The sequence below is a fragment of the Lissotriton vulgaris genome, chromosome 2_1, assembly GCF_964263255.1.
Source record: "Lissotriton vulgaris chromosome 2_1, aLisVul1.2, whole genome shotgun sequence".
NCBI classification, from domain to species: Eukaryota; Metazoa; Chordata; class Amphibia; order Caudata; family Salamandridae; genus Lissotriton; species Lissotriton vulgaris.
The window spans coordinates 985,766,814-985,792,320 of record NC_141687.1 but is presented as its reverse complement, the minus strand read 5'-3'; the positions used below and the strand labels follow the sequence as shown (position 1 = coordinate 985,792,320).

Here is a 25,507-nt window from a genome sequence, read left to right as displayed (position 1 = left end):
TCAGTCGGTGCCAGTGCACCTCACAGATAACAAACCTTCTCGTTGAGCAGCTTCTAGAAGGCATGTGCCCTGATCAGCACAGAGAGATGGTAGATTACCTTCCAAGCAAATAAATATATGCCACGCACAAGGGTGCTTTTTTAGTGGACAGGGAAAGGAATTTATTTGAAGCATCTGGTGGGATACTCACGAGAAATAGGATGAAAAGTCCTGTATTTTCAATTACAGCTGTAGGTTTGTTAAATATTAATCTTTGTGCAGGTTCAATTTTTTGCATGCAAATGTATTCACAAAAACTCAATTTGAAGCATTTCCCAATCACTTTCAGACAATTACAAGATTTATCTTTTTTTTGCTTCAGATAAGTCACTTAAGGCAATGTGAGCGCTTGGAGAGACTAGTGGGAAGAATGGTAAAAGCAAAGACAGGGAGCGAAAGAGAAGTACCCATCAGCATGTAAGGACAGACTTTGAAGTGTGACTGACCTACCACCACACCTGTAAAGGTTTCAGAAGATGTCCAATAGAAAATTGAGAGAGTGAACATTTGACATGATAAAATCAGAATGTGCATTATCTGGCACCTAGTTTCTACTCTAGCCAGGGATCCATGTAGAGACCAAACAATGCAGGATTTTCATGACCTGGTGTAAACAAGGTACATTAATCTGCTTAATATGCGCCACAAGACCTTCTGCCCAGTGGCTTCAAGAAACCTTACAGCACCTGGGACGAGATTTGCAAGAGGAGCAAGAGCATGCCTGTGTACTTTAAAGTAGCAAGGATAAAATGCTTCAAATTGGGGCATTTTCCACATCTGCGCTCTGCTAGTAGTAAAGAAACATTCTAATCTTCTTCAGATGCCAAGTACATTGCTGTGTGCTGAATGGCTATTAAATCATACCACCGAAGAAAACATTGCAGCAGGTAGCAGTGTAAAACACACAGAGCTCGCACACACTGCGGAAGCATGTTTAGTACAGATAACTGTGTAAAACACACTCAGAGAAGCGAGCAAGACACTCCCAAAGACTACTCTGCAGCAGGTAACAATGTAAAACGCACACAGATACACCGCTGAAGAATACCTGGCAGATTGTGAGACTGTAGAACAGCGGGAGCCCAGTGGTGAGTCAAAACAAGAGGCAACAGATCTATTGTAAATACTACTGAAAAGATTCTGAATGCTTGTTTAACTGGGCAGATGGTTCTTAACGGTAATTTCTTCCTGCAAGACAAGACCGCATATGAACCCTTGTTGGAAACTAGTTGCGAGGGCTGACCCTTGACAGAACCGTACAGCATAATATCTGCAAGTAACAGGAATACAAATTTGAAAGGACAGAGACTAAATACAATGGAAATATAAAACATGGATAAAGTGTTTTTGGGGTAAATTAAACACAAGTACGAAGATAACATAAGATCAACTGTAAGAGAAGGGGAAAATGGTCACTGACTCTTGAGATATTGTAAATTGTTTACAAAACGGCAACCTAAAACTACAAAGTTAAAGACGGGACAGACAGAGCAGTGGGTATGTTGGTGAAAGGCACAGTCAAACGCTTGTGGCAGCACATGACAGTGTACAACACACAGGGAGCAGAGCCACTGCTGAAGACTATGTGGCCGCAGATGACAGTGTAAAACACACAGGACTCAAAGACACTGCTGAATACTACCTGGCATCATGCGAACGCATATAATGCACTAACTGTGGCCTTACCCGTACTGTGACGACGGTGAGGCGGGAGTCCCACACACGGTCTGCTGCCTGCGCACGAGGCGAGCTCAAGCTCCAGGCTACACGTCACAGCGGCGGGCGTCCCGAAATCACACAGTGATTGGCCTGCACTGGACCAGCCAATCCTGGCGCTGCATGCAGCGCCAGGATTGGCTAGGGGGGCACATTTGCTGCTCGCCCTGTCGCCCCTTCAAACCCGGGCTAGGCAGGCTAAGAAGTACCCTGGGCCCGCTGGGGAACTTTCATTGCGCATGCTTGGGAAAGTTGGATCCCAACTTGCACTTGCGCACCACGGTCTGCTGCAGCCTTAGTGTACTGTCACTCAAACTGCAGCAGGCCACCCCCCCTGCACATTCCGAAATCGCCGGGTGTGTCCCGGCGGCTGACTCGTACACTTCTGTTCTGTGAGTAAATTTATTGTAAGAGGATTGCGGCCGCGATGCGGGTCCATGTGGCAGGTGGGGCTACGCCAGTACGCCCCAATGGACGCACCGCGGCTGCAGTTAAGTGCTCTTTCCAGTATTTGCATGTCTTAACTGTGTTTGCATTGAATAACTTTGATATTCTGCTTACTTTGTATACTTTGAATCTAGCGCTTGCAGTGCGCTGTGTGTTTTGTCTCTCTGGAGCGCTCCGGCTCCGGTTGCCTGCTGTGCCCGCTGCCGTTTTTCTTTCGTGTTCGGCCTGTCCTTGCTGCGTGTGTTCCCGGGAGCGTGTGGTCACCTCCCTGAGACCGGGCGCTTCTGTGCTGCCTTGTTTTCTGAGCGTGGAGCGGGAGCAGGGGTTGCCGGCTTGTAAGGGAGCGCAAGCGCTCTCGAGCCGGGTCTTCGCGGGCAGCCGTGTCGCGCATGCGCACTGGCATTTTCCGGCTTCTGTGACAGCGCCGGTTAGAGGAAAGCCGCGTTCTGCGTCATTGCCCACAGCCTGCTTGGAGATTAACCCTGTTTGAAGCCGGAGTTCTGTGAGAGCTTTGGTTGTTACTTTTGAGCACAGGCTTTGCCTAGAGTGTGTTTCTTGGTGTCAGCAAGCCTTACTCCCTCCACTTTTAATTCGATTGAGCCAGGCTGGTGCCTGCTCTATTGGCTTGTTGTGGGGTTTACCGCACTCCCCCTGAATAGTGTCTTTGGCACTCCATACTTTCTTCCAGTCATCTTGTGGGCATTATTTTAATACACCTTGTGTATCATGGAAGACTATTATTGTGATGAAGATGACTACTATTATGGGGAAGATGATTCTGGTTCTTTGGAACAAGATTTGGTTGAAGAATTGGACAAGGGTGTCCAGCAGTCTGTTAATAAGGCGCTAGTGCGTGCCATTAATCCACTCAAACGACATTTGAATAAATATGCGCAGCGACAGGGTTGGTTGCCGGCTGCTAAGAAGTCCTCAAAATCTCCTGCCAATCCCCACAGGTCGGACTTCCAAAAATTAGCGAAATCTTTGGCGGCTGAGGCCTCCAAGTCTTCTGCACCTCACCATACTGACGACTCTGATCATGTTCATACTTCAGCTTCTTCTGACCATGATGATCCTCCACCAAGGAAACAAGTCTGCAAAGAACATTTTGTTGATGCTCCTGAGCATCCCCCTGTGTTGACCTTTGAGCCTACAGATATTCTTCACCCTCATTCAACATCGTGGTTGCCTTCTCCTGCAGTTGCAGCGTATGTTCAGGCTCACATACGTCAGCTTTTTGATTCGACTGTTAGGGCCAGGCTCCGCTCAGAATGTCCGAGGCCTGATCTCGCGGATCACTTGGCGGACACGCCGGAGGTTGATCCAATGATGGTCACCTACTTGAAAAAGTACGCAAAGGACCCCAAAAAGGGCCTTGACAGGTCTTGGCGATCTTGCCAAGACAAATTGCTTGACTTGCTTGGTCCTTTTTTTTTCACAACCATTAACTTGCTTGGTCCTTTGACCAAAATTCTATATCTTGGATTCCAGGCCAAGGAAGCTTCGGCTCTTGTGGACCCTGATGAATTGATTGAATGGGCGCAGAGGGCTATATGCCAATTGGGGAACACCATTTGTGCTTTATCTTGCAAGAGACGCCGTTCTTTTCTCTTAAAATTTGACCCTAAACTGGCAAAACTCTCTACCTCTGAGTCGGGTCCAGAGGCGCAAGGACTTCTGTTTGGCCAGCCTTTCTTGAAAGAGCTGACCAAATTTGTTTCCACCTTCAGTGGCATTGACAAAGCGCAAGCTTCATTGCGTCGCGCTATGCGTCCGGTTTTTGCCAAGGCCGGACGACATCTTGGACGCTCGTTCGGTCGAGGTTCACATCAACATTCCCACAGAGGTAACAACTCTCAGCGTGGAGGAGGTCAGGACTCAGGTTTTTCCACCAGATCAAACTTTTATCCCTCCTGCAAGGGTAGAGGGAACTATGGAAAAGGCCGTTCCGGAGGACAGCAAGGCCATTATCAAGACTCCAACAATTCAGGTGAGCCTGATTCATGCTTGCGATGTGGTTTTGGGGGGCAGAGTACAGTTTTTTCTCAACAACTGGCGCATGATCTCCAGCGATGCATGGGTGCTGGAAACTGTTCAAGGTTTCAAGATAATTTTACCAGCCCCAGCATCAGATCCACCCTCCCACTCCTTTAAGTTTTTCCCTTCGAGATCAAGTTTGCCTCTCCGAGGAAATCGACGTTCTTCTGAAGAAAGGGTCGATTCTTCCCACTGTCCGTCATCCAACAGGGTTCGTCAGCTCAGTGTTTCTGGTCGAGAAAAAAGGGGACGGATCGCGCCTTGTTCTCAACCTGAAAGACTTCAACGGAGGGGTCATGTACAGGCACTTCAAGATGGAGGGCATCCATCTCTTAAGGGATCTCCTTCGCAAGGGAGATTGGATGGTCCGTCTGGATCTCAAGGACGCATATCTGTCGATTCCAATATTCAAACCCCATCGTCGATTCCTCCAGTTTCAGTGGAAGGGTGTTTGGTACGAGTATCAGGTTCTCCCGTTCGGCCTCTCGTCGGCACCGTGGTGCTTCACGAAGCTTCTGAGGCCGGTTGTAAAACATCTCCGAGCTCGGGGTGTATGCCTGATTATTTTCTTGGACGACATTCTCCTTATGGCGGATTGTCCTCGCAAGCTCCTGACTCATCTGGAGTGGTCCATCGATCTTTTACAATCTCTCGGTTTTCTGGTCAACATTCAGAAATCGGTTTTGACACTGACGCAGTCAATAGATTTTCTGGGTTTCAGGATCGACTCTATTGCTTGTCAGCTTCTCTTGCCCAACCAGAAAATTTGTTATATCAAGAGGGAATTGAGTTCTGTTATTTCCAAACAGACTGTGTCATTGAGATCATTGGCACGTGTAGTAGGACTGTTAGCGTCTTCCATTCAGGCAATCTTTCCGGGTCCTCTGCATTACAGGGCAATGCAGCGTCTGAAGATCCAACATCTCCGGAAAGGCCTCAGGTATTCGGATCAGATTCCTCTATCGGAGGAGGTGAGGTGGGAGATGCAATGGTGGCTAGACCACATGGAGGCCTGGAATGGTCGAGCCCTATTCGGTGCATCGCCGGAACTGGTGATAGAGTCCGATGCCAGTCGCTGGGGTTGGGGAGCCCGGTGTGGTCCTGTCTCGACGGGGGGTCGTTGGTCTCCTCAGGAATTATATCTCCACATAAATTGTCTGGAACTCCTAGTGGGTTCCTTTGCGATCAAATGCTTTACTCCCCATCAGTCCAACTGCAGCATACTCCTCTGAATGGACAACATATCAGCAGTACGCTATGTCAACAAGCTGGGCGGAACTCGGTCCAAAGTGCTAGCGGAGATAGCCAAGGATTTTTGGCATTTTTGCCTGCAACAGAAGATCACTGTTATTGCAGAGTATCTTCCCGGTCGCTACAATCAGATTGCGGATTGGCACTCAAAACATCTTCGGGATTTCAGCGACTGGAGGCTTCACCCTCACGTATTCCGCTCTCTTCTTCGGAGTTGGGGTCAGTGTCACATAGACCTGTTTGCTTCTTGCCTCAACACACAGCTTCCGCTATTTTACAGTTGGAGGCCGGATCCGCTAGCCCTGGCCACAGATGCCTTTCTTCAGGCTTGGCCATCTGCTCTGTGCTATGCGTTTCCCCCAGTTCATGATGATCCCCAGGGTTCTGGCTTACGCCAAACGGTATCGAGCGGATCTGATTCTGATTACTCCGCTCTGGAGGGCTCAAGCGTGGTTCCCGGTTCTCCTGGAAATGTGTTGCGAGGTTCCAATCCTTCTTCCCCAGAAGTGGAATCTTTTGCTGGATCCTCTCGAAGATCCGCATCCCCTGATTCTGTCCGGCACTCTCCAATTGCTGGCGTGGCGGCTTTCGGGGAACGCTGGACGATCCCAGGCATTTCTAGCGACGCTTCCAGATTCATTAGTGAGGCCTGGTCTCCCAATACTCACAAACGGTACAAAGGAGCTTGGAAGCGTTGGTGTGATTGGTGTGTTCAACGGGAAGTTGATCCCGCTTCAGCAGATGTCTCCTTGATTATTAATTTTCTGGCGTCTCTAGCCTCTTCAGGTCTGGCTTATAGGACGGTCAACAATTTTCGTTCCGCTATTTCGGCTGGACATATCCAGATTAATGGTAAGCCTGCTGGTGAACACCCTTTCATTTCCAAATTGCTTAAAGGTATTCATCTCACGAAACCGCCCAGTCCTAAATATGTCTCTTTATGGGATGTTTCCATCGTTTTGCGGTTTTTAGAGGCTTGGCCCTCTAATCAGTTGCTGTCCCGCAAGCAGCTGTCTGCTAAGTTGACCATGTTGTTGTCTTGTTTCTTGTAAACGTGTGTTGGATGTTCGTGCATTAGACCTTGCGGGTCGCAATTTTACGCCAGAAGGCGTTACATTTCGTCTTTCCAGACGTACTAAATCTAATACTGCTTCGATTACCTATCCATCTTTTCCCACTCATCCCAACCTTTGTGTGGTACAGTGTCTCAAGTATTACGAAGTAAGTACTGCTTCTTTACGTTCAGATATGTAGGGTCAGTTGTTAATTGCTTTACAGAAACCATTTCGCCCTGTAACTCCTGCTACATTAGTGCGCTGGGTAAGATGGCTCATGTCAGAAGCTGGCATTGATGTTTCTGTGTTTGGTGCACATTCTCCACGTGGGGCGATGGCTTCTAAAGCTTTCTCCATGGGTGTCACTCTTTTTGAAATTATGAAGGCCGCAGATTGGTCTTCTGATTCTGTTTTCAAAACATTTTATTATAAACCAATCGATCATATTGCTTCTGTGGTGGTGGATCAGCTTTGAACAAGCAAAATCGGAGCCTCCTGTCCTGACATAGAATTCAAAATTTGCAAACATACCTGACAAGAATTTTCAATTCTATTAAGGACAAGGAGGCGAGGATTAACCCACCCATTGTTATTGATTTGCATTGTTATTTTGCTGTAATCTGTATTGATGATGTTGCAAAACGTTCACATCCCTTATTTCCCCCCCCCTGGTTTAAATTCTTATACTCTTGCACTATATATGTGTATTACAGATATATATGTCTCTTTTCAGGTTCTGACCCGAAGTAGAGTTTGCCGGTGTCATCCGTCTTCGTTTCCCCTTTTTCCTGGTTTGGGGACCCAGTGTTCTTCTGCTGCCTGCATCCAGCTTGTTTGGACCTCTGAGGCGTGCTTTGTTCTGTTCCTAATGGTCTACGTTGGATTACCCTATTGGACTTGAACTGTTTCCTCGACAAGGAAAGAGGAAGAAGGACTAACATTATGACCTTTTATACTGTATACTCTATGGTTATGCCCTGGTGTTCATGGGTAATGTAGATTTTTTTTACTATAATTGGCTGCTGAGCATTTCATTATAAAGAAATGAGAAAAGCATAATCCTCGCCTCCTTGTCCTTAATAGAATTGAAAATTCTTGTCACGTATGTTTGCAAATTTTGAATTGAGGCTATCCAATTCTTTACATCGAATCTAGTTCAACTCTTAACTGGGCCTGCTGCAAGTGTATCTGGCTTACCCACATTTAGCTCTACTGTTTATTGTTTCAGTTGAAAAGAACCATGTCTGTGGGTGGAGATTTGCCACCAATGCAATTCTTTCTAGTCATGGGATAAAGGGTGGGGTTTGAAACCCTCAAACAGGAAACGGATTACTGGTCATCTTCATCATTTTTAAAGAAGAAAATGGGAAGCTGTCCGTAGAAAGTACTCGTATGAAATATAAAAGTCACCACAATGGGTTGCAGATTAGATCACATTGTTGTCGAGATCTAAAGAAAAACGACTTTTTTTTATCTGGAAGACAATATTAAGTGCAATAAGGTGATATATCAAGTGGGAGGCTGCATTGCTGTATTTTTAAGGCATTTGGTTGTTCTATGCTTGTAGAGGACGTATACAGTTAGTCAATTATATTTAAAACATTTTATGCTCATGAATTCACTTTTAGCTTATGCTTCCTTTTATTTTTGGAAAGGAGATCTTCTCTTTGTAGTATTCCACACCACAAAGAATAGTAGCACATTTACAGAGTTTCGTTTTTTAACAGTCGACTACTGCTGTAATTTTCCTTGGGACACATTGAATGTACATTATATTTTGGTGGCACGTTTAATATATAGTATTGAATGGAAACTAATAGAGTGAAACATAAAACCAGTAGTGTAAGTGTGATACTCACATGTCTTTCTCGGTGCCACTGTTTAACCCACAACCCTTACTGGAACTTTTTTATGTGTATTTTAGTTGATTTCTTTTTAATTTGGAATTCAGCACTTTCAACGTGATTTTATTTCACTCTGCGGAGATTTGTGTGTCCCAATTTATATGTCCTGACAAACACGTTTTACTAAAAAGGTATTCTCGATTAATATACTGCCATTTTACTTTATTTTATTTTATTCAATGTGATTTTCTATGGCGCAAAACATTACCCGAAGGCGTCAGAGCGCTTTACAAAAGAACGAGTTGCGATACATAAGGATTTAGGATTACATGAGTTACTCAAAAGAAACAAACAGTAAAAAAAATTGCAACTGTATAAGTTGTAAAGTCACATGGGGAAGAGATACAAATAGAAAAAATTGTAAATATACAAGTTGTAAAGTCACTCAAGGAAGAGATACAAATGGATAAACTGTAAGAATCATATGGGAATGGTAGTGAGTACAAAGGTCTACTACATATACCTACTAGTGGTTAGAGTCATTCTGATTTAATCCACTGCTGTGTTTTAATTATCCTATGCAAATTGTTAAACGTGCTCAGTCGTACTATGTTATTGACTTATACGTACAAGTAAAGCAGGAAGTTAAAGTGGTGCACAGCCTGACTTGTATCAGCCTTCCCAGACTCAGCGACTGAGCCAGATGCGAAAGCAGGTCACAGAAATTGCAGCGTCCAATAAGCAGAGGCCGTGCAGGGACCAATCTCTCGCTCCGCGTGAGGCAGCCAATGGACACTCTGCTTGCATCTCAAGTTCGTACACCCGCCTGGCAGCCAGGAGTTGTGCTGAGACTGAGGCAGGCAGCAGTGAACAGCGCCTGCTGGCTGGGGCCGCCCCCTCCCTTCCCATTGCAGAGAAGGGAAAGAGAAAGGGAAGACGGCAGAGCTGGGAGTGCTCGCATCAGCAGCTCCAGCAGCGCTGCCCTGGGACACTGAGGAGTCTGCCAACACAAGCTGCCACATCTGGAACCACTGCCCCGGCGGTGCACTAGGGGAAGATGGCAGGCATCCTGGCTTGGTTCTGGAATGAGCGCTTCTGGCTGCCGCACAATGTTACCTGGGCGGATCTCAAGAACACCGAGGAGGCTTCCTTCCCGCAGGCGGAGGATCTGTACCTCGCGTTCCCCTTGGCGTTCTGCATCTTCATGATCCGGCTTGTGTTTGAGAGGTAAGGCACTGTGCTCCGGGTATGCGTTCTGTCACACACACACTCTCTGTTGCCAAACTGACAGCTGCGAGGAGACGGGTGCTTCCAGCATAGCACATGGTGCATGGCTCACAGAATGGCACATGCGACAATGGATTCCTCAAACATGGCATACGCTATGCCAAAGGTACACCGTGCAAGAGTGTCGTACTCCTAATTTAAAAGGTGCCAAAGGTGCACTACATGAATGACCAAAACAAGCCCTTTACAATGCCATACGCGAGTCACAGCCAGTGCCGCATGCGTTCTGTACGGAAGACCAAGGTATGCATTGAAAACACACATGCTTCCTTGCTGGACCTCGCACGTTGCTAGGTGCAGCAGAGTTTTGTCTGCAATCATTTTGTCTGCATAGGAAGTGCTGGTTCCCCTCACAGTGATCGGTCGAGATTGCTCGACTTCTGTTTGAAAACAAGTCTGCTGAGGACGGTCATTACGGAGAGGGTCGTAGCTGTGCACCAGCGGTAGAGCCTGCCCTGCTTATGCGGCTGGGGGGTGCTGTGGACAGCGCACAGCTGCGAGGCTTCCTCGGGGTACGCGGTTCCCGAATCGTGTTCATTGTCCTGTTGCCTTTGTGAGAACAAGATCCCCTCAGCAGTCGCGATCGTGTTATTACACGCACTGAACAAGCCGTGTAAAGATTGTCACTAGGAGGCGAAATTCCACTGAGAATGACAGCGCTGCACATGCACGGAGCGGCTGTTGCACGAACAATCGGTGGGTGTGACGCGTTATGAGCAGGGGCATAGCTTGGTCAGTAAGATTGGGAGGAGGGGGGGGGGGGGGGAACTCCAGATATTCCAACGATCAATCACCCTGGCACATAATGTTAAAATGCATTTTACGACAGGCAGGGCGCACGAGATGGGCTCAAGGTGCAGTGGAAAGATAGAGGAATACGGATTGGCAGGGTTCTAAGTGAGAGAAAACACATTATTCTTTGAAATAACCAACATTTTTGAAGTCTCTCCAAACAGAGAGAGAGGGAGAGTGTGTGTGTCCGTTTTTGTTTGTGTGCAAAAAAGTCCTTATGAAATCCAACAGACACCTCAGCTATGCCCGGCTGAAAGGACCTGTACCCAACTAGTTATCAATCAACCATTATTCATAGAGCCCAACTAATCACCCCTGGGGGTATCCAGGCACTGAGGTCTCAGAGTTTTCTAGTCAAAGAGCCAGGTCTTGAGTCTCTTACTGAAGTCGGCCAGTGAGGGTGATGTTCGTAGGTAGAGGAGGAGGCCGTTCCAGGACTTGGTGACAAGGTAGGAGATGGGATGACCTCCGCTTTGGCTTCGGCAGATGTGGGGCAAGAGGGCGAGGAAGGCAGAGTGCAGTTGTCTGGCAGGCTGGTGGAAGTTCAGGCGGTAGTTGATGTAGGCTGGACCGTGGTCGTGGAGGGCTTTGCAGGTGGGGGCCAGTATCTTGAACTGGCATCTCTTTTGTACATGGAGCCAGTTAACATTCCTTAGGTGGCGGGTGATGTGGGCTCATTTGGGGAGGCTGAATAGGAGTCTGGCAGATGGATTCAGTATGGTGTGAAGTCTCTTGAGGAGAAGGATGGTGAATCCGAAGTAGAGTGCGTTGCCGTAGTCCAGCCAAGAAGGGCTTGTGTGACCGTTTTCCTGGTGTTGATGGGGATCTAAAGCTCTTCCAAAGTATGCGGAGGGTGTGGAAGTAGGTGTAGGAGATTGCATTGACCAGGCATTTCATGATGAGTTTGCTGTCCATGATGATGTTGAGGTTGTGGGTGTGGTCCATGGGAGTGGGTTAAAGTTCAGGGGCCACCAGGTGTTGTCCCACGGTAAGGTGTTCTTCCCGAAAATCAGCACTTCTGTCTTGTCTGTTTTAATCTTTAGGCAGCTGGTCCTCATCCAGCTGGCGATGTTCATCATGGCTTTTCGGAAGTTTGATCTGGTGGTGGTGGTGTCTTCTGTGAGAGAGAGGATGAGTTGGGTTTCATCCTTGCAGGAGATGATGTTGAGATCATGGGATCGAACAATGTCGGCCAGTGTTGTCATGTAGATGTTGAACAAGGTAGGGCTGGGAGACAACCCTTTAAGGACGCCACAGATGATGCGCTTAGGTTCGGAGGAGAACTGTGGTAGGTGGATTCTCTGGGTGCATCCTGTGAGGAATGATGCGATCCATTTGAGGGCGTCACCCTGGACACCGGTGTGGTGGAGGTTTCTGATGAGGATGTGGTGGGATATGGTGTCAAATGCCACAGAGAGTTCAAGGAGGATCAGGACTGCTGTTTCACCTTGGTCGAGGAGGGTTCAGATGTCATCGGTTGCGGCAATCAGGATGGTCTTGGTGCTTTTGTTGGTACAGAAGCTGGATTAAGAGGCATTGAGTAGGTTTTTTCTTTCTAGGTGTTTGGTGAGCTGGTGGTTGATAGCTTTCTTGAGGACTTTGGCGGGGAACGGAAGCAGCGAGATGGCTTGGTACTTTTTGAGTTTGCTGGGGTCAGCAGAGGGTTTCTTCAGGATGATTTTGACCTCTGCATGTTTCCACATGTCAGGTAAAAAGGCAGTGGTGATGTATGCATTGAGGATGGTGTTGTGCGTACTGCTGATTTCTTTGTGTCATAGGTTGAAGATGGGACGAGGACAGGGTCTGACAGTGTCCCGGAGTGAATGGAGGTCCTGATGGTTGTGGCGTTCTGCATTGTGAGTGGCATCCAGACAGTGACCAGGTGGTTGTGGGTGGCGTCTGTTGGTGTCAGGAGGTGTTGATGTCGGTGGGTTATGGATCGAAGTTGCAGTGGTGGGAGATATCTTGTAATGGAAGTGATTTGTTCCAGCTGCGGTGTGGGGAGCTCTGGGGCTTGGCGGTTTCCAGGGAACCTGCAATCGCATCTATGGGGAGAGGGATGGGTGCGCGCGCACACAAAATAAAATAGAAATCAATAAAAACTACCTGAACATAACATCCTGCATGAGAGCAGTGCCCTGATTGGAGGGAGCGGCCTCACTTGCCACTCTATAGCACTATTGAGGCCTGCACATGCTCTAACCAGCTGTTTTAAGACAGATGGGTTAGAGATGTTCAAAGTGCGCATGTGTGGCTGGCCATCGCAAGACAGCCAGCCAAAAAGACATGCACTCTTTAAACAGTGCATAGACAGCCCTCCCTGCTGCTGTCCCTCAGCAGCGGCCCACCACATCCTGACGCTGTCTTCGGGATGGGGGATGAAAAATAAAATGGTAATAAATTACCATTTTATTTTTCATCTCTGGGGTTTTGGGGGGGGGATTTTAAGTGGGGTGACGGTCCTCTGCTCCAACGGCGGAGCCAGCCTGGATTTAGCATGTGTCCTCAGCTGTGTTGGGCGGGTGGCCAGATGGGTAAGGCTGATGTTGCTCATGCTTTCCAGGAGGTTGGTAGAGTTGGCGTCTTTGGGGTAATCGAAGTGGAAGTTGAAGTCGCCGAGGAAGATGTACTCAATTGTTAGAGGGATGAAAAATTCTGAGATGGTATCGCAGGGACCCAGGGGGTCTGTAGGCGAGGGCTCCTCTAATGGTTGTCTTGGCAATTGGTGGGAAGTTGGGGTGTTCCATGATCGGTGTGGTGTCGTTTTCGGTGGTGGTGTATTGGAGGGATTCCTTGTGGATTAGGGCAATGCCTCCTCTGTGATTGTTGGTGCGCTCTCGATGTATCATGTTGTAGCTGTCGCGGTGGCGATATCTGGGGATGAAGAGGGGTTGAGCAGGGTCTCTGCGATGATCACTTCAGGGGTGGTGGTGATGGTATCCCAAAATAAATTTATTAGGGAGGGTGTAACACCACAAACATCGCCCCAGAAGCTCCGCCCCTAGTTATGTCAGCGATTACTCATTATAAAAATTGTGCCCTCGCCCAAATCCCTAAATGTCCCATGTCTCAGGGAATAAAAAATGTCCCTCACTTGTAACCTAAGGGTCCCATTGTGTACCCGTACTCCATCCTAATCATGGTTTAAAATAGGTATGTCATTGCTATTTTATGTTATAGCACATTGCTGTGTGAGTTTTCTGTGTATTCAGGGATGTAATGCAATCTCTTGCAGCCACTGAGGCACAGAAGTGGGAAAGAGTGCCTTTGAAGCTGGGCCTATTCTATTGATAAGATACAGTGGTCTTGGAGGGCCCTCATTAACTTCTGCAGGTGGGGTATCATTTTGTGTTACGCCTCAGTCATTTTTCTACCTGACTCAGGCACGGTTAACCATTTGTTTTGTAACTGAGGGCCTGATTACAATGACTGTCAGACCGACTTCTGCAGTCCTGTTGAAGGCGACCGGACGGCTGCTGTCTCATCGTAAGTGGTCAATCCGACTGCCGGATTACGATGCATGCATCCTGTACTCCGACTGACCGTTGAACGACTGCCAACTCTGAGAGCCTTTCTCCGACCTGTTAGATGGCAGTCGGAGAAAAACAGCATCCATAGGCCAGTACAGCGATCTCTGACCGCCGTCCGGATTATGATGTGGGTTGTGACCTGAGACTCAAATCCACTTCTCTCCAGAAGTCTTCCCTGTGGATCCCATCCTTCAGGTCCCCCTACACCTGAGTAGCTGCACCCAGATGACTACGATCCTCTGGATGATAGAATCTAGGTAAGTCCTGATGTGGTACGTATCCTCCTTGAATGGACAGTGCACATTCCGCCACACTCGGGCAATGGGGTACATGGTGCTTAGGGCACATCCCTACATATGTTATTCATGTGTGTACAATTCATGTTTTCTGTGATTTTGTACACATTTGCAGCAATGTATTTGGGGATATGTGCTCTGCTGTAGATGCGAATGCTGCGGTAGCAGCGGTGACATCGTAATACGGCATGGGAAACTTCCCTGCCTCGGCGGTCGGGAAGGGCCCATGAAGACGGCGGTCGGTCCGACCGACATCGTAATCAGGCCCTGAGTTCACCGTTGTCATTCATTCTGGTTTCTATGCACAAGCACTTAGAAGTGGCACAGATTGCCAAACCGTAAACACAGAGGGTCTACCTGTTCGGTGACCGACAACCTAAACTTCTGTGACGTATTTAATTGAAACAAGAAATTCGGCATACATTCCTTGTGTTCTAATGTCTACTGCAATGGCCAAGTCCAAATTTTACACGCGATTAATGTATTGGCATTATTGTACAAAGATGATGCTTCATGTATTTTCGAGTGTATTGATATAAAACTGAAGCAGATCCGCACTGAGTGCCCGTGTTCTCAAAAAGCCTCGAGCTGAGCTCTTTAATTAGATACAAATAAATGAATGAGCTACGAATCAAATGAACTGTACGTTTTTGAAGTGTAAAGGCCCTATTAAAGATGTGATGCAATGACAAATATGGGAAGGAAGCACTTTTTTTTAGACTTTCTGCAATCACCATGTCAGTTAAAGTTTGGCTTTGGTAAATTGACTAAAATAAAAATTCGATAGTCTTGATCAAAACGTAAAGTTGACTAGTCTGACTACAGTAGAGCAGTGTAGGGGCCTAAGACTGAGAGTGTCCTGACAGGTCTGTTTCCACTCTGTGGTGATATTTATTTCGATGGTTAATAAAGGGCTCGTTGGACTGCTTCACAGAGTCCTATCCGCAGTTGTAAATATGATTTCTTTAGTGTTCCTGCGTAGCTAGCCCAGTACAACAAAGAAGTCCTCAGAGCAAACACAGGTGGTTACAACACAACGAAACAACAGCATAGTTAAGAAAAACTTCATGGCCAAAACCAGCATTGTTAAAAATACAAGCTTATTATTTAAAAATAGTAAAATAGAACGAAGGGGCCGAAAGTTTAATTTGACGAAAATATGAGCATAATAAGGGATGAGAAACTCAAACAAGATAATAGTTTATTTGACTTAAGTATCAGCCATGGTGCTGCAATGCATTGAGATTTTTCACTGAAAGGGCATCTTTCTGCCTCCTCAAAGGCACTTCAAACAGGCAAGAAGGCCTTCTACACATTGGATTATATGTTTTTTGCGTCTTTGATGTGGGCATTGTTGAAAAGTTCCAAAGAATTTTTAAAGATGTTACAATCTTCAGACACATCAGAATGACATACATATTGCTTAACCATCTTGAAAAATAGTTTTAGAGGCACTCTTCAACCACACAGATCTGCTGGGTCTTCCCAAGCAAGTCACAGGTCAGCAGGGAATTCTTCCAGGACAACAGCATTTCTCTTAGCATTACAGGTCCTTTTAGGTACAAAATGTAGGCCTTTGGGGCTTGATATTCGACACACAGTTCACCTGGAACAGGATCCTCTGTGGTCAGCACCTCGTTCTGCATTCAGGACTTTTGCATTTTCCCAGCATGCATTCGTTGAAACATGCTCCTTCTAGCAGGCAGTTGTCACAGCACATTCCGGTCCAAATTTCCCTTTGGATCAGGTTAGAATCCTTGCGTTCCCTAAACTGGGATGCAATTTGTATACCTAGGTTCAGTAAGGGATACATGCAGCCATCCTCTGGTATTGCCCTAAAATGGAGGAGAAGGTCTTCTTGGAGAGGGTAGGGACGTGTATTCTTGGTCTCCTATGTTCTGTGTACGCGCTGAAGTGCCGGGGCTCGTTGGAAAGCAACTATTAAACAATTGGTACGTGGCCCTAAACCAACAAGTACAGTATTACCAACCTTCACATGCTGCTTTTTACTCCACAACATGCATTTCCTGTATCTAATGACACGAAAATCATCAGAGTGCGCTTTGTGTTCCGAAAGCCAAGATGGGAGGGAACACTGTCCAGTGCATCTGTGTCCCTCTGCTGACTCTACCCCCTGCCAAACACTGCTGCAACTCAGTCGAATTCATAGGATCTCAACACCATCTGCTATAAGTGTCTTTAGAAGCCTAGGTAGGGCGGTGGTTTGGGAATGCTGTGCCCATGAATCCAGGTCCAAGTGCAATGTGCTCTAGTCAGTCACAGTGGTACTCCCAAGCCATCTCCCTCCCCCTGGCTACTGTCAGGTTTCCGTAGAAGCCAGGGCACAGATTACTTCCAGGAAGAAAAACAATGCTGCCAAAATGTGGACAGAAACTGGCTATCCATGAAATGGTGTAAATAAGGTATGAAATGGCCCTTAGCAAAGAATCCACTGAACTTGGATTGGGAACAGAACCTCCCAATGTATCAAAAGTGTCAGAAAGTACTAACTTTGTACTCTGGAATCAATGGAAACAATAGACTTGTCCGCCTCTCTCTACAACTACCACTGATATATTCAAAATATACTGTTGGACAATAGTAAAAACAGAGATAGGGGAATGGGATAAGAAACAAGAATTTGCAATGGAATAGGTCTCGCATTTATGAGAGTTTGAGCTATTGACATTGCACATAACAATACCTTTTATTTTTGTTTTCATATTAAAAACATGAATAAAACGCATTGTGATTTACAATGCCATTAGCTTAAACTCGGGTAACTGCGAGACCTATTGCATTGCAAAGGCTAGTTGTATTATAGGGACTAGAAAAGTCACACATTGCATGTAATAAGGAAATTAGAGACATGCCTTTATACAGAGATTTCAGGCTGCCATGTATCAGAATGAGAATAACAACAATATTAATAAAAAATGTTTTCTTCTTACCCTTCCTGTCTTGCTGCTTCGTACGGTTTAAACGCTACTTGTGTTTGTGCTGCACCTGCATTGTTCTGACTACTGGAGCGGTTCGCTTGGGTGTCAGGTCACCTATTAACACCTTGAATGCTACGGCTAATCCTCCTGGATGCTGACCTCTCTTGATTCCCATTGTTCATGACGAGCTCAGCTCGTCATGAGCACACGACCAGTGTACTGCATGACGAGCTGAGCTCGTCATGATTAGGGAAGGGGTTAATGACATGTCCTGAAGAGCGACTTGTCCTATTCATTTCAAGGCTGCCCCCTAGTGGAGTAGACACACACGGACTGTGGCTGACACATATCCGTCAATTCATTCGTCTTACCACGGGTTACGGGGCCAGGTCCGTTTGCACAGAACTGTCCATGTTATTAGAGGACTTTCTGTCTGAATATTTGAAGATTAGAAGCAGTCTCTTAAAGCCGCGGACCTGGATCAATCGTTCTGCCCGCCTCGACCCGAACTTTACTTTTATTGTGGAAGCAACCATCATGTATATAGCTTGTCTACTGTCCTGATGACGACTCTGTGACTGTCTTTCGCCTCTCAGTGAGGGCGAAGGAGATCTCCTGCAAGGGCCAACCACTGCCCTGTATTTCAGCCCCAATGTCCTATCCTCCTGCACGCCACAGCTGACCCCTCCCACGTGCCGACGGTTACAGGGGCTGAGGCTGACCCAACTGCTGCCAGGTCACTTGTTCAATGCCGGGCCAGCAAAGCAGCTGCAAGGGTGTGAGAAAAAAGTTACAGAAGAACAGCAAGGAGCAATATAAACCATACAAACATAAAAAGAAGAGAAAAAATGAAAACACCTGAAAATATTGTTCTCTTGCTTAGTATGAGAAAAGAGAAGACATGTTGGCATTCTGACAGTAAAGGTGCCTTAAACATGCCATTGTTAAAAGTGCGCCCCCTGTTTGAAAAGTGAAAGCCTGCGTTTGAAAAGCAGGAGGCAGCTGCAAAACAGAGTGCGATCTGGCGGACAAAAACAGTAGTTAGGTTCTGCTGCTTCCGGACTAAACTGAAGTCAGCATCGCATCAACAGCCAATGAAATAACAAAATCAGTGACAAACTTTAACTAATGGCAAGCAGCAACAAAAATAACACAGAGTTTCACCTAACATACATTACTTGATGCCTCGTAGAGGCAGCGCATGGGCTGTCTTATGCGAGACCTAAAAAACGGAGACACTGGATATCCTCACTCCTTCTCATCACACTGCTAGGGTTGGACATCGACAGGTCAGAATGGGCGGCCGCTAAAGGCAGCACAAGAGATTTTGACAATCTGCCATGAATGTTCTGCATCTAAGTTTAAAAGTGAAAGCATATGCCTTAAAGAAATCATGTGTAACCGGTTCTCTCTGTTCTGGCTGTGAAACTGCTCAATTCACAACCGAAGCATAACAAAATAATAGTGACTTTGTAAGCGCTCACACCCCTCCTTCACTATTGGCGAGATATGCACCTCAAGTTTCTACAAATGCGCCTTCTGTTACTGATTGGCTCGATGCCAATTTGTTTTTTATGCAACTGGAAATAATGAACTTTAATTACTATTCTACAGTATATTGGCATTGACTAAACACCACTCATTCCTTAATGCACATTCATATCAGATCAGGGCACAAGTCCTAAAAAAAGAAGTGGGGGGTCGCTCCAAGTTAGGTGGTGTCACCGGAAGTGAGTCACAACTGGAAGTGAGGTCACAAAATGTAGTCCCTTCTAATTAGCAAAGGTTACAATGCGATGGGGTCAGGTTCAAAGGGCAAAGCAGAATGTTTACGTTGGAATTCGTCACCGTATTGACACTCAAAGGAGCGGGGAAATTAAAGCTGCTCTTGTTCGTGCGTATTTATAGACCACAGTAAATTTACCGGTCTCTGTCTGAAGTGCGTGAATAAATACTGACCTTTTCTATTATACGCCATGAGCACCCGTCTGTCATACTGAACTGCTCCATCAACGTGCAACAACTTAAAGAGCTCTGTTCCCCCTCTCGAGACAATAGGAGGTGAGGTTTGGTGAGTGTTGAGCGCGCACGTAGTTTCATTGTTGGGGATCATCACGTTGTGCTTTGTCCATATGTGCGAAACCATTCTCCAGGTTGTACCCACACCCTGGGAACATCACTAGTCTCTCTAGCCATTGCAAAAAACTTGCCACTTGCTGAACAGAACACCAACACACGCTGAAGCCCTGTCTCCAGATCTTGCCTCTTGACAAAAAGTTACAAATCTAAAATGTGTAGCAAATCTGATGTTCAGATTTATTTTTGCCACATTTTGGAGAATTTTTTTAGCTTTGACTGAATGCACCAAAAGTAAGTTACAATGTAATAGTGCTGTTTATGCTGCAGAGACATGTGCCTTGCAGTAAAATAACTGTAATAGCTCAGTGCAGCATGCAGTTAGCTGAAAGGGACAAACGAGGGGTGTAATCTGTCCTACATTTTAATAGTCAAAACTGAATCATCTGTATCAGAGTAAACTAGCATACACTTATAATGCGGATTATGGGGAGTTGGTTATCAATATTTTTTAAGTTTTCAGTAGCAGCCCAGTGTCATGACTGAATAACGTTAGCTACACATTAGTGGGATCTGCTGTGAAAAGGTCAAAAGATAGTATTTTTAGAGTGTGTGAGACTAGATAAGCGTGCACAATCTCAGCTCACACGAGAGGTCAGACAGGCCAGAGTTTTAAATAAAATGGGGGAACACACTAATTAGCTGTATTTCCACCCATTATCCTTCTAGGATTCTCGCATTAAACAAGCAACAATGCTGAAACACACAGCAGGAAGAGCTCCTCATTTGTGGCGGATCAAAAAGGAACTAGGGTAGAGCCAGAACTGGGAAAGAGCTAACCAACACCAGAACAGACTTCTGTTGAGTTCTTCTGTGGTGCTCTTCTGGATTTCCCTCACAGATATGTTAGTAAGGATGAGGCAGAACACACTTATTGAGACTGTTCACTTGTGGCCAGGTTCCATACCTCAAATTGTACACTGAATTTAATATTGGGAAACACACATTTTCTTGTGCATGTCTTAATTAACTATATCTTGTCACATTGATTAATAAAAAAATATTCATTCTGGTAGGAAAGGGCATATATATCTACATGGCCTTGGTTAATGATGTAAGACTTTTGGCCTTAGTACGATGTCGGTTGTAAGGCTTCTGACCTCAGGTCGGAAGCCTACCAACTGATATCGTCAGTTTCAATTCAAAACCGGCTGATTTGGATTCAGCCGGTTGAAATTGAGACCAGACAGTCATTCCGGCTAGCTTCTGATGGGTTCAAGGAGCCCGTCGGCCAGTCTGAACGACCCATAATCCAAATGGACGGGGTTTCCGGTTTCCGGCAGGGTTTCCATGCTGGCCTTTCTGACATGGAAACCCTGTCAGAAAGTGTGTTTGGGGGCCCATACCAGGCCTACCTTTCCTTTGCAGCCTCCGGTTCGTGGCCAAGGGGGCATAGGTGCCCCCTGTGAATCCCTGTACCCTGTGGCAGGCAGCTCAGGGTGCAGGGATTAACACCACCTCATATTTCCCTATGGGAGCATGTACTATGGCTAGTTTAGGGCCATAACACATGCTACCATAGGGAAATGTCAGTGCGGTCACGTCACATCATAATGAAGCGGTTAGGACTGCTGACCGGAGGTCGATCAGACCCGTTTTCCAACATCGTAATAGGCCCCTTTATGTCAAAGCATACATGTACCCTTCAATCGTGTATTGTACTACCATGACATTGACACATCAAAATCCCGACCACCCTGGCTAAAGTGAACACATTTCAATCGTGCACCTAAGAGGTATAAATGCCTGCAGTGTAGGAACAATTTTGTTCTACTGCAAATATATCTGACTTGAAAACACCAATAATCACGTTTATGGCAAAAAGTAGAGGTCACACATATGCGGACATATATGATCAAGAAGTCTTCAAGTTCTGGTTTTGGACGTTGTTTGAAATGATGAATTACTGAAGTGAACTTGGGCATCTTAGATTGTTTCCTAAAGCCTGTTCAATTGAGTTGTTTGTGAAACTCTTAAGTAAGCTGGTTTGTTGTGGCAGGTGTAAGTTCCACACAGGATTGTCCCCCCGCTGATCATTTGGCAAAATGAGGTATTAGGGAGCTGTCTGGAAGGTATATTATGAATTGATTTTGAAGGTGAAATTGTTTCTGCTACCCTTGATAATTGAGCGTTTACCCATAAACCACTCTTTATGTGCCAGTAAACAGTTTGATGGTTGTACTTATTAGGTTCTGTGGATATTACATTATTTAAACACGAACTATACACTCTGCCAATGTTGCATATGGCTGACTTATTTTCCAATAGGGGGCTACTACGGGAAATTAAGTTTGTTGTGAGATGCATGCCCTAAGAACAGAGTAATACCAAAGGCTTCAACCCACTTAGACATCACAAAATGGTACAATGATCGAACCCTGGCACTACTGGTGTGTAGTATGGCCTGCATCTTACTTCTTTCTTCTCCCTTTGTCTGTCCCACCTGAGGAATGAGGGAAAGAAGCTTCATGGTGCAACACCATGGATGCTCCACTTGACACACCAATTTTCCTGGTATAAGAACGCATTACAGAGTGAAATCCAATTTGTTACAGATAGAAGAGTAATACATGCAAATAATTGAACAGCAACAGAAGACGCTAAGAGTATTTCCTTACACTTAGAAGCTCTGATCTTCAAGAAACAGGCAAAACATTCTTAACTCTTTCCTGGAAGTGCTGTGAATATCTTGAAATGCCTCCCACCCAAGCTACGAAAGAATCCACCCCTTGACACCTTAAAGGGAAGCTGAAAATGCTACAATTCCAAAGACACTGACCATCATGAACCATATCACCTACATTTTTACATACTTACAGCTCTGCTAAGCAAGTCACAGGATCTGTATTCAAACTACTTCTCTATTTAAGTGGGTTACTGAACCTTGCCCCCACTGCACCCCACTTCCCCCTATTCAGATTTCAGAACATTAGAAACTACCAAAGAACTTGAGGAATTGGTCATATATATTTCATGCTTCTGAAGGATGGTCAGTGTTCCGCATGATGTGAGTTTTTTGGATAGGTATTTAGGGTTGCTATGAAGGAGTGATAAATTAAGGTGTAATGTAATCAGTGTTTGTGCATTAGACCAGCTTTCCTGCAGCATGGAGTTTGCCTTAAAAGGAGAGTGGTGCATATTGAGAATCCTTGATCGTGTCCATAGTCCAGTCTCGGTGAACAAGAATGGAGGCATGTCTGGTTGCGATACGGAAAAATTCGATTTAGGGTGAGTTCCGATTGAATTGCTGACTTATCATCCAGGATAGGATGTCTGATTGAACAGAGGTTAGGTATGAGATGATTTCTGGAAAGTACACTTTGAGCCAAAGCTGGGTGTCATCAGCATAAAGACGAATAGTGATATTGGATTTGACGGAGGACAGAGCGATTAGGTGTGAAGTAGAGGTTTAAAAGTGCTGGTGAGAAAATGGAGCCCTGGGGAACTCCTTGTTCAATAGCCAGGTGGATTGACAAGGTGTTGTTTATTTTAGGTTGTGGTTCACAATCTTTAACCCCTCCCCTGCTGGTGACGGAACCACTCCATCATCAGCCGCGGTCCGCTGAGCTGATGACGGAGTGGTTCCGTCACGGCCCGCTCGGAAAGCCTGCGCAGCGCGGATTCTGCGCCTGTGCTGAACGTTCTATTGAGCGGGCGGGGCCGTGAAGGAACCGCTCGGTCATGAGCACAGCGCAACCGCGGCTGGTGATGGAGCGGTTCCGTCACCAGCATGCGCCCGCCGCTCTTCCGCCCGCCCCCTTAGCACTGCGGCGGAATAGCCGCCGCAGTGAAGGGGTTAAAGAAAGAAGAAAACCAGCGACGGATTTTCCCTGGATCACTGACACAACATAGTTGCAAGGAAGATCGTTGTCCAAAATATTGGAAACAAATATAATTTACGATAACATTGTGATCCTATACTTCTAATGCGAAGCATAAAAATATTATAGATAAATATCGTAGAAACTAATATTGTAAAAATATAGACAAAAATATTGATGTTTTAATATATATAGAATTTAAAGTAGACCTTGTTAAATAGTTTAATGTATACCTTTTATATAATGTAAATGAAATATAGTCTACTAATATTTACTACTCTATAATGGTATGTTCTCTAACAATTGTGGTTTACAGTTGGCTGTATCACCATAGCAGGGAGCATCCCCCCTTTCTTATCCCTATAGATAGGTTGTTACTACTGCTGTCAAGTTGTAATTTTAAGTGCGTGCATCCGTGTACGCACGTTCTCATTGCTGAGGAGAATTAGTAAGATCAAATGTTCTACTACTAGTGTTGCCCTGTTTCGAGTATTCCTACAAGTTCTGCCAATCTGTCTGTTTGCAGATATGCACTACCCCACCCTTCACCACTGATCGGTGGGGGTTTGTAGTTGTTCAAGTATCCGGTGCACCACTTTACCTTTGGACTGTGCCCAGAGATTGGAACCGGTCGCAGTGATACCCCGTGGGCGCAAAGTGAAGACAACACGCGTCTTGCGACCAGTCCCAGCTCCCCCCACCTACCCGAAAGGAGGTAACCACTCTCGCCCGTTTCACTTACCTCCGGGATGTCGGTCTTCTTTCTGATTAGTTGTTCCGTCTTCAGGCAGTCCGCAGTATCAATCCTCCTCGCTTTTCTTCTCACATAACTTGACGACCGGCTACGGAGAGCCCCGTATTACGAAACTTCCAAGACTTGTTCCTTCCGCTCTCCCCGCCCTCAGAAGCAGGATAGCAAACGCCGGGGGAGCGCACCGGACCTTTAATCATAATTCCTTTCAAAATCAAACAATCACTCAGGGGATTTCTCCAAAAGGTTGATGTTTAATCCAGTAACTCGTTTCGAGTGTCACTCACTCTTGCTCACACACTGGTTGTGAGTAACCCGGCAGAATACATCCAGTTTCTGTGATAAAATATAGAGCTATAATACAATAGTAAACATGGCATCCTTTTTGAAGTGCTTAAATACCCACTGTCATGGTGCCGATTACTTCAGTTTACAGATAACATCATGATATATTATATTCTGACATATCTATAAATCGCACAGTGTTATTGCATATAGGGTCATTGTTATCAGTCACAATAATACCTGTGTAAATCGCTCTCACCGGATTATATGTGTATTGTTAATGGTATATGGCATCAATCTTGGAATGTCTACTAGACGTCTGTACTTCTCATAGTGAGATACTTATAGTAGTAGAGAATGTGGCATAACTATGGGCTCCGTATTGTGGGAGAAACATCTCAATCCCTGTAGTGACTAAGGTGAGCAGTCTCGATGTGGGTATAATACACTTACAAATCAAGATGACATTTGCTACGAACTGTCTGTTCCATATATATGTATATGTATATATATATATATATATATATATATATATATATATATATATATATATATATAGTAAGTCGTCACCACAAATTCCTCACACGAAAAAATGATGAAGAGCAGACCCAATTCTTTGTCCAATATTTAGAATGCTTTATTCACGCCCAGCCTGTCCGCAGTGTCGATGTGGGTATAATACACTTACAAATCAAGATGACATTTGCTACGAACTGTCTGTTCCATATATATATATATATATATATTTTTTTGAGAAAGCCGCGAGGCGAAACGCGTCTGTCGATATGGAGGGATTGAGAGGACTTTAAGCACCAAATAAAGCATTCCAGCTTTATAAATCAACTCCGAGTGTGCCTCTTATTCTGCAAGCCAGAAAATTGGCTGCCACATAAAGCAATATATATACATATCCAATACTGCTCGTTTCAATCCCCAATCTTGGAATATAAAAGCAAGCACGGACCACGTTTCTGTGCCAAATTTTCATTTATTCCTCTAGTCGTCCATAACGCGCTTCGGTCCTTCCTGGACCTTGATCACATATTAATATATTCATATTAATACATTTAAAATATTATTACAATTATTCTAAAATAATTTGTTCTTAATTATATTGGATTATGTATATTATATGTATATGTATGTGTATATATATATATATATATATATATATATATATATATATATATATATATATATATATATATATATATATATATATATATATATATATATATTAATATATTATACACACACAATAAAACCTTTAAAAAACTACAA

General features: G+C 45.2%; 1 protein-coding gene across 1 annotated transcript in view; it reads left to right on the top strand.

Annotated features, from left to right (window-relative positions):
* Window positions 1-9,063: 9,063 nt before the first annotated feature.
* CERS6 (ceramide synthase 6) overlaps window positions 9,064-25,507 on the top strand; it is an 814,747-nt gene continuing 798,303 nt past the window's right edge. Inside the window, exon 1 of the mRNA XM_086956583.1 lies at window positions 9,064-9,616. Within this exon, the coding sequence (XP_086812709.1) occupies window positions 9,447-9,616 (170 nt within the window). The 5' untranslated portion in view covers window positions 9,064-9,446. The remainder of the gene's footprint in view (window positions 9,617-25,507) is intronic.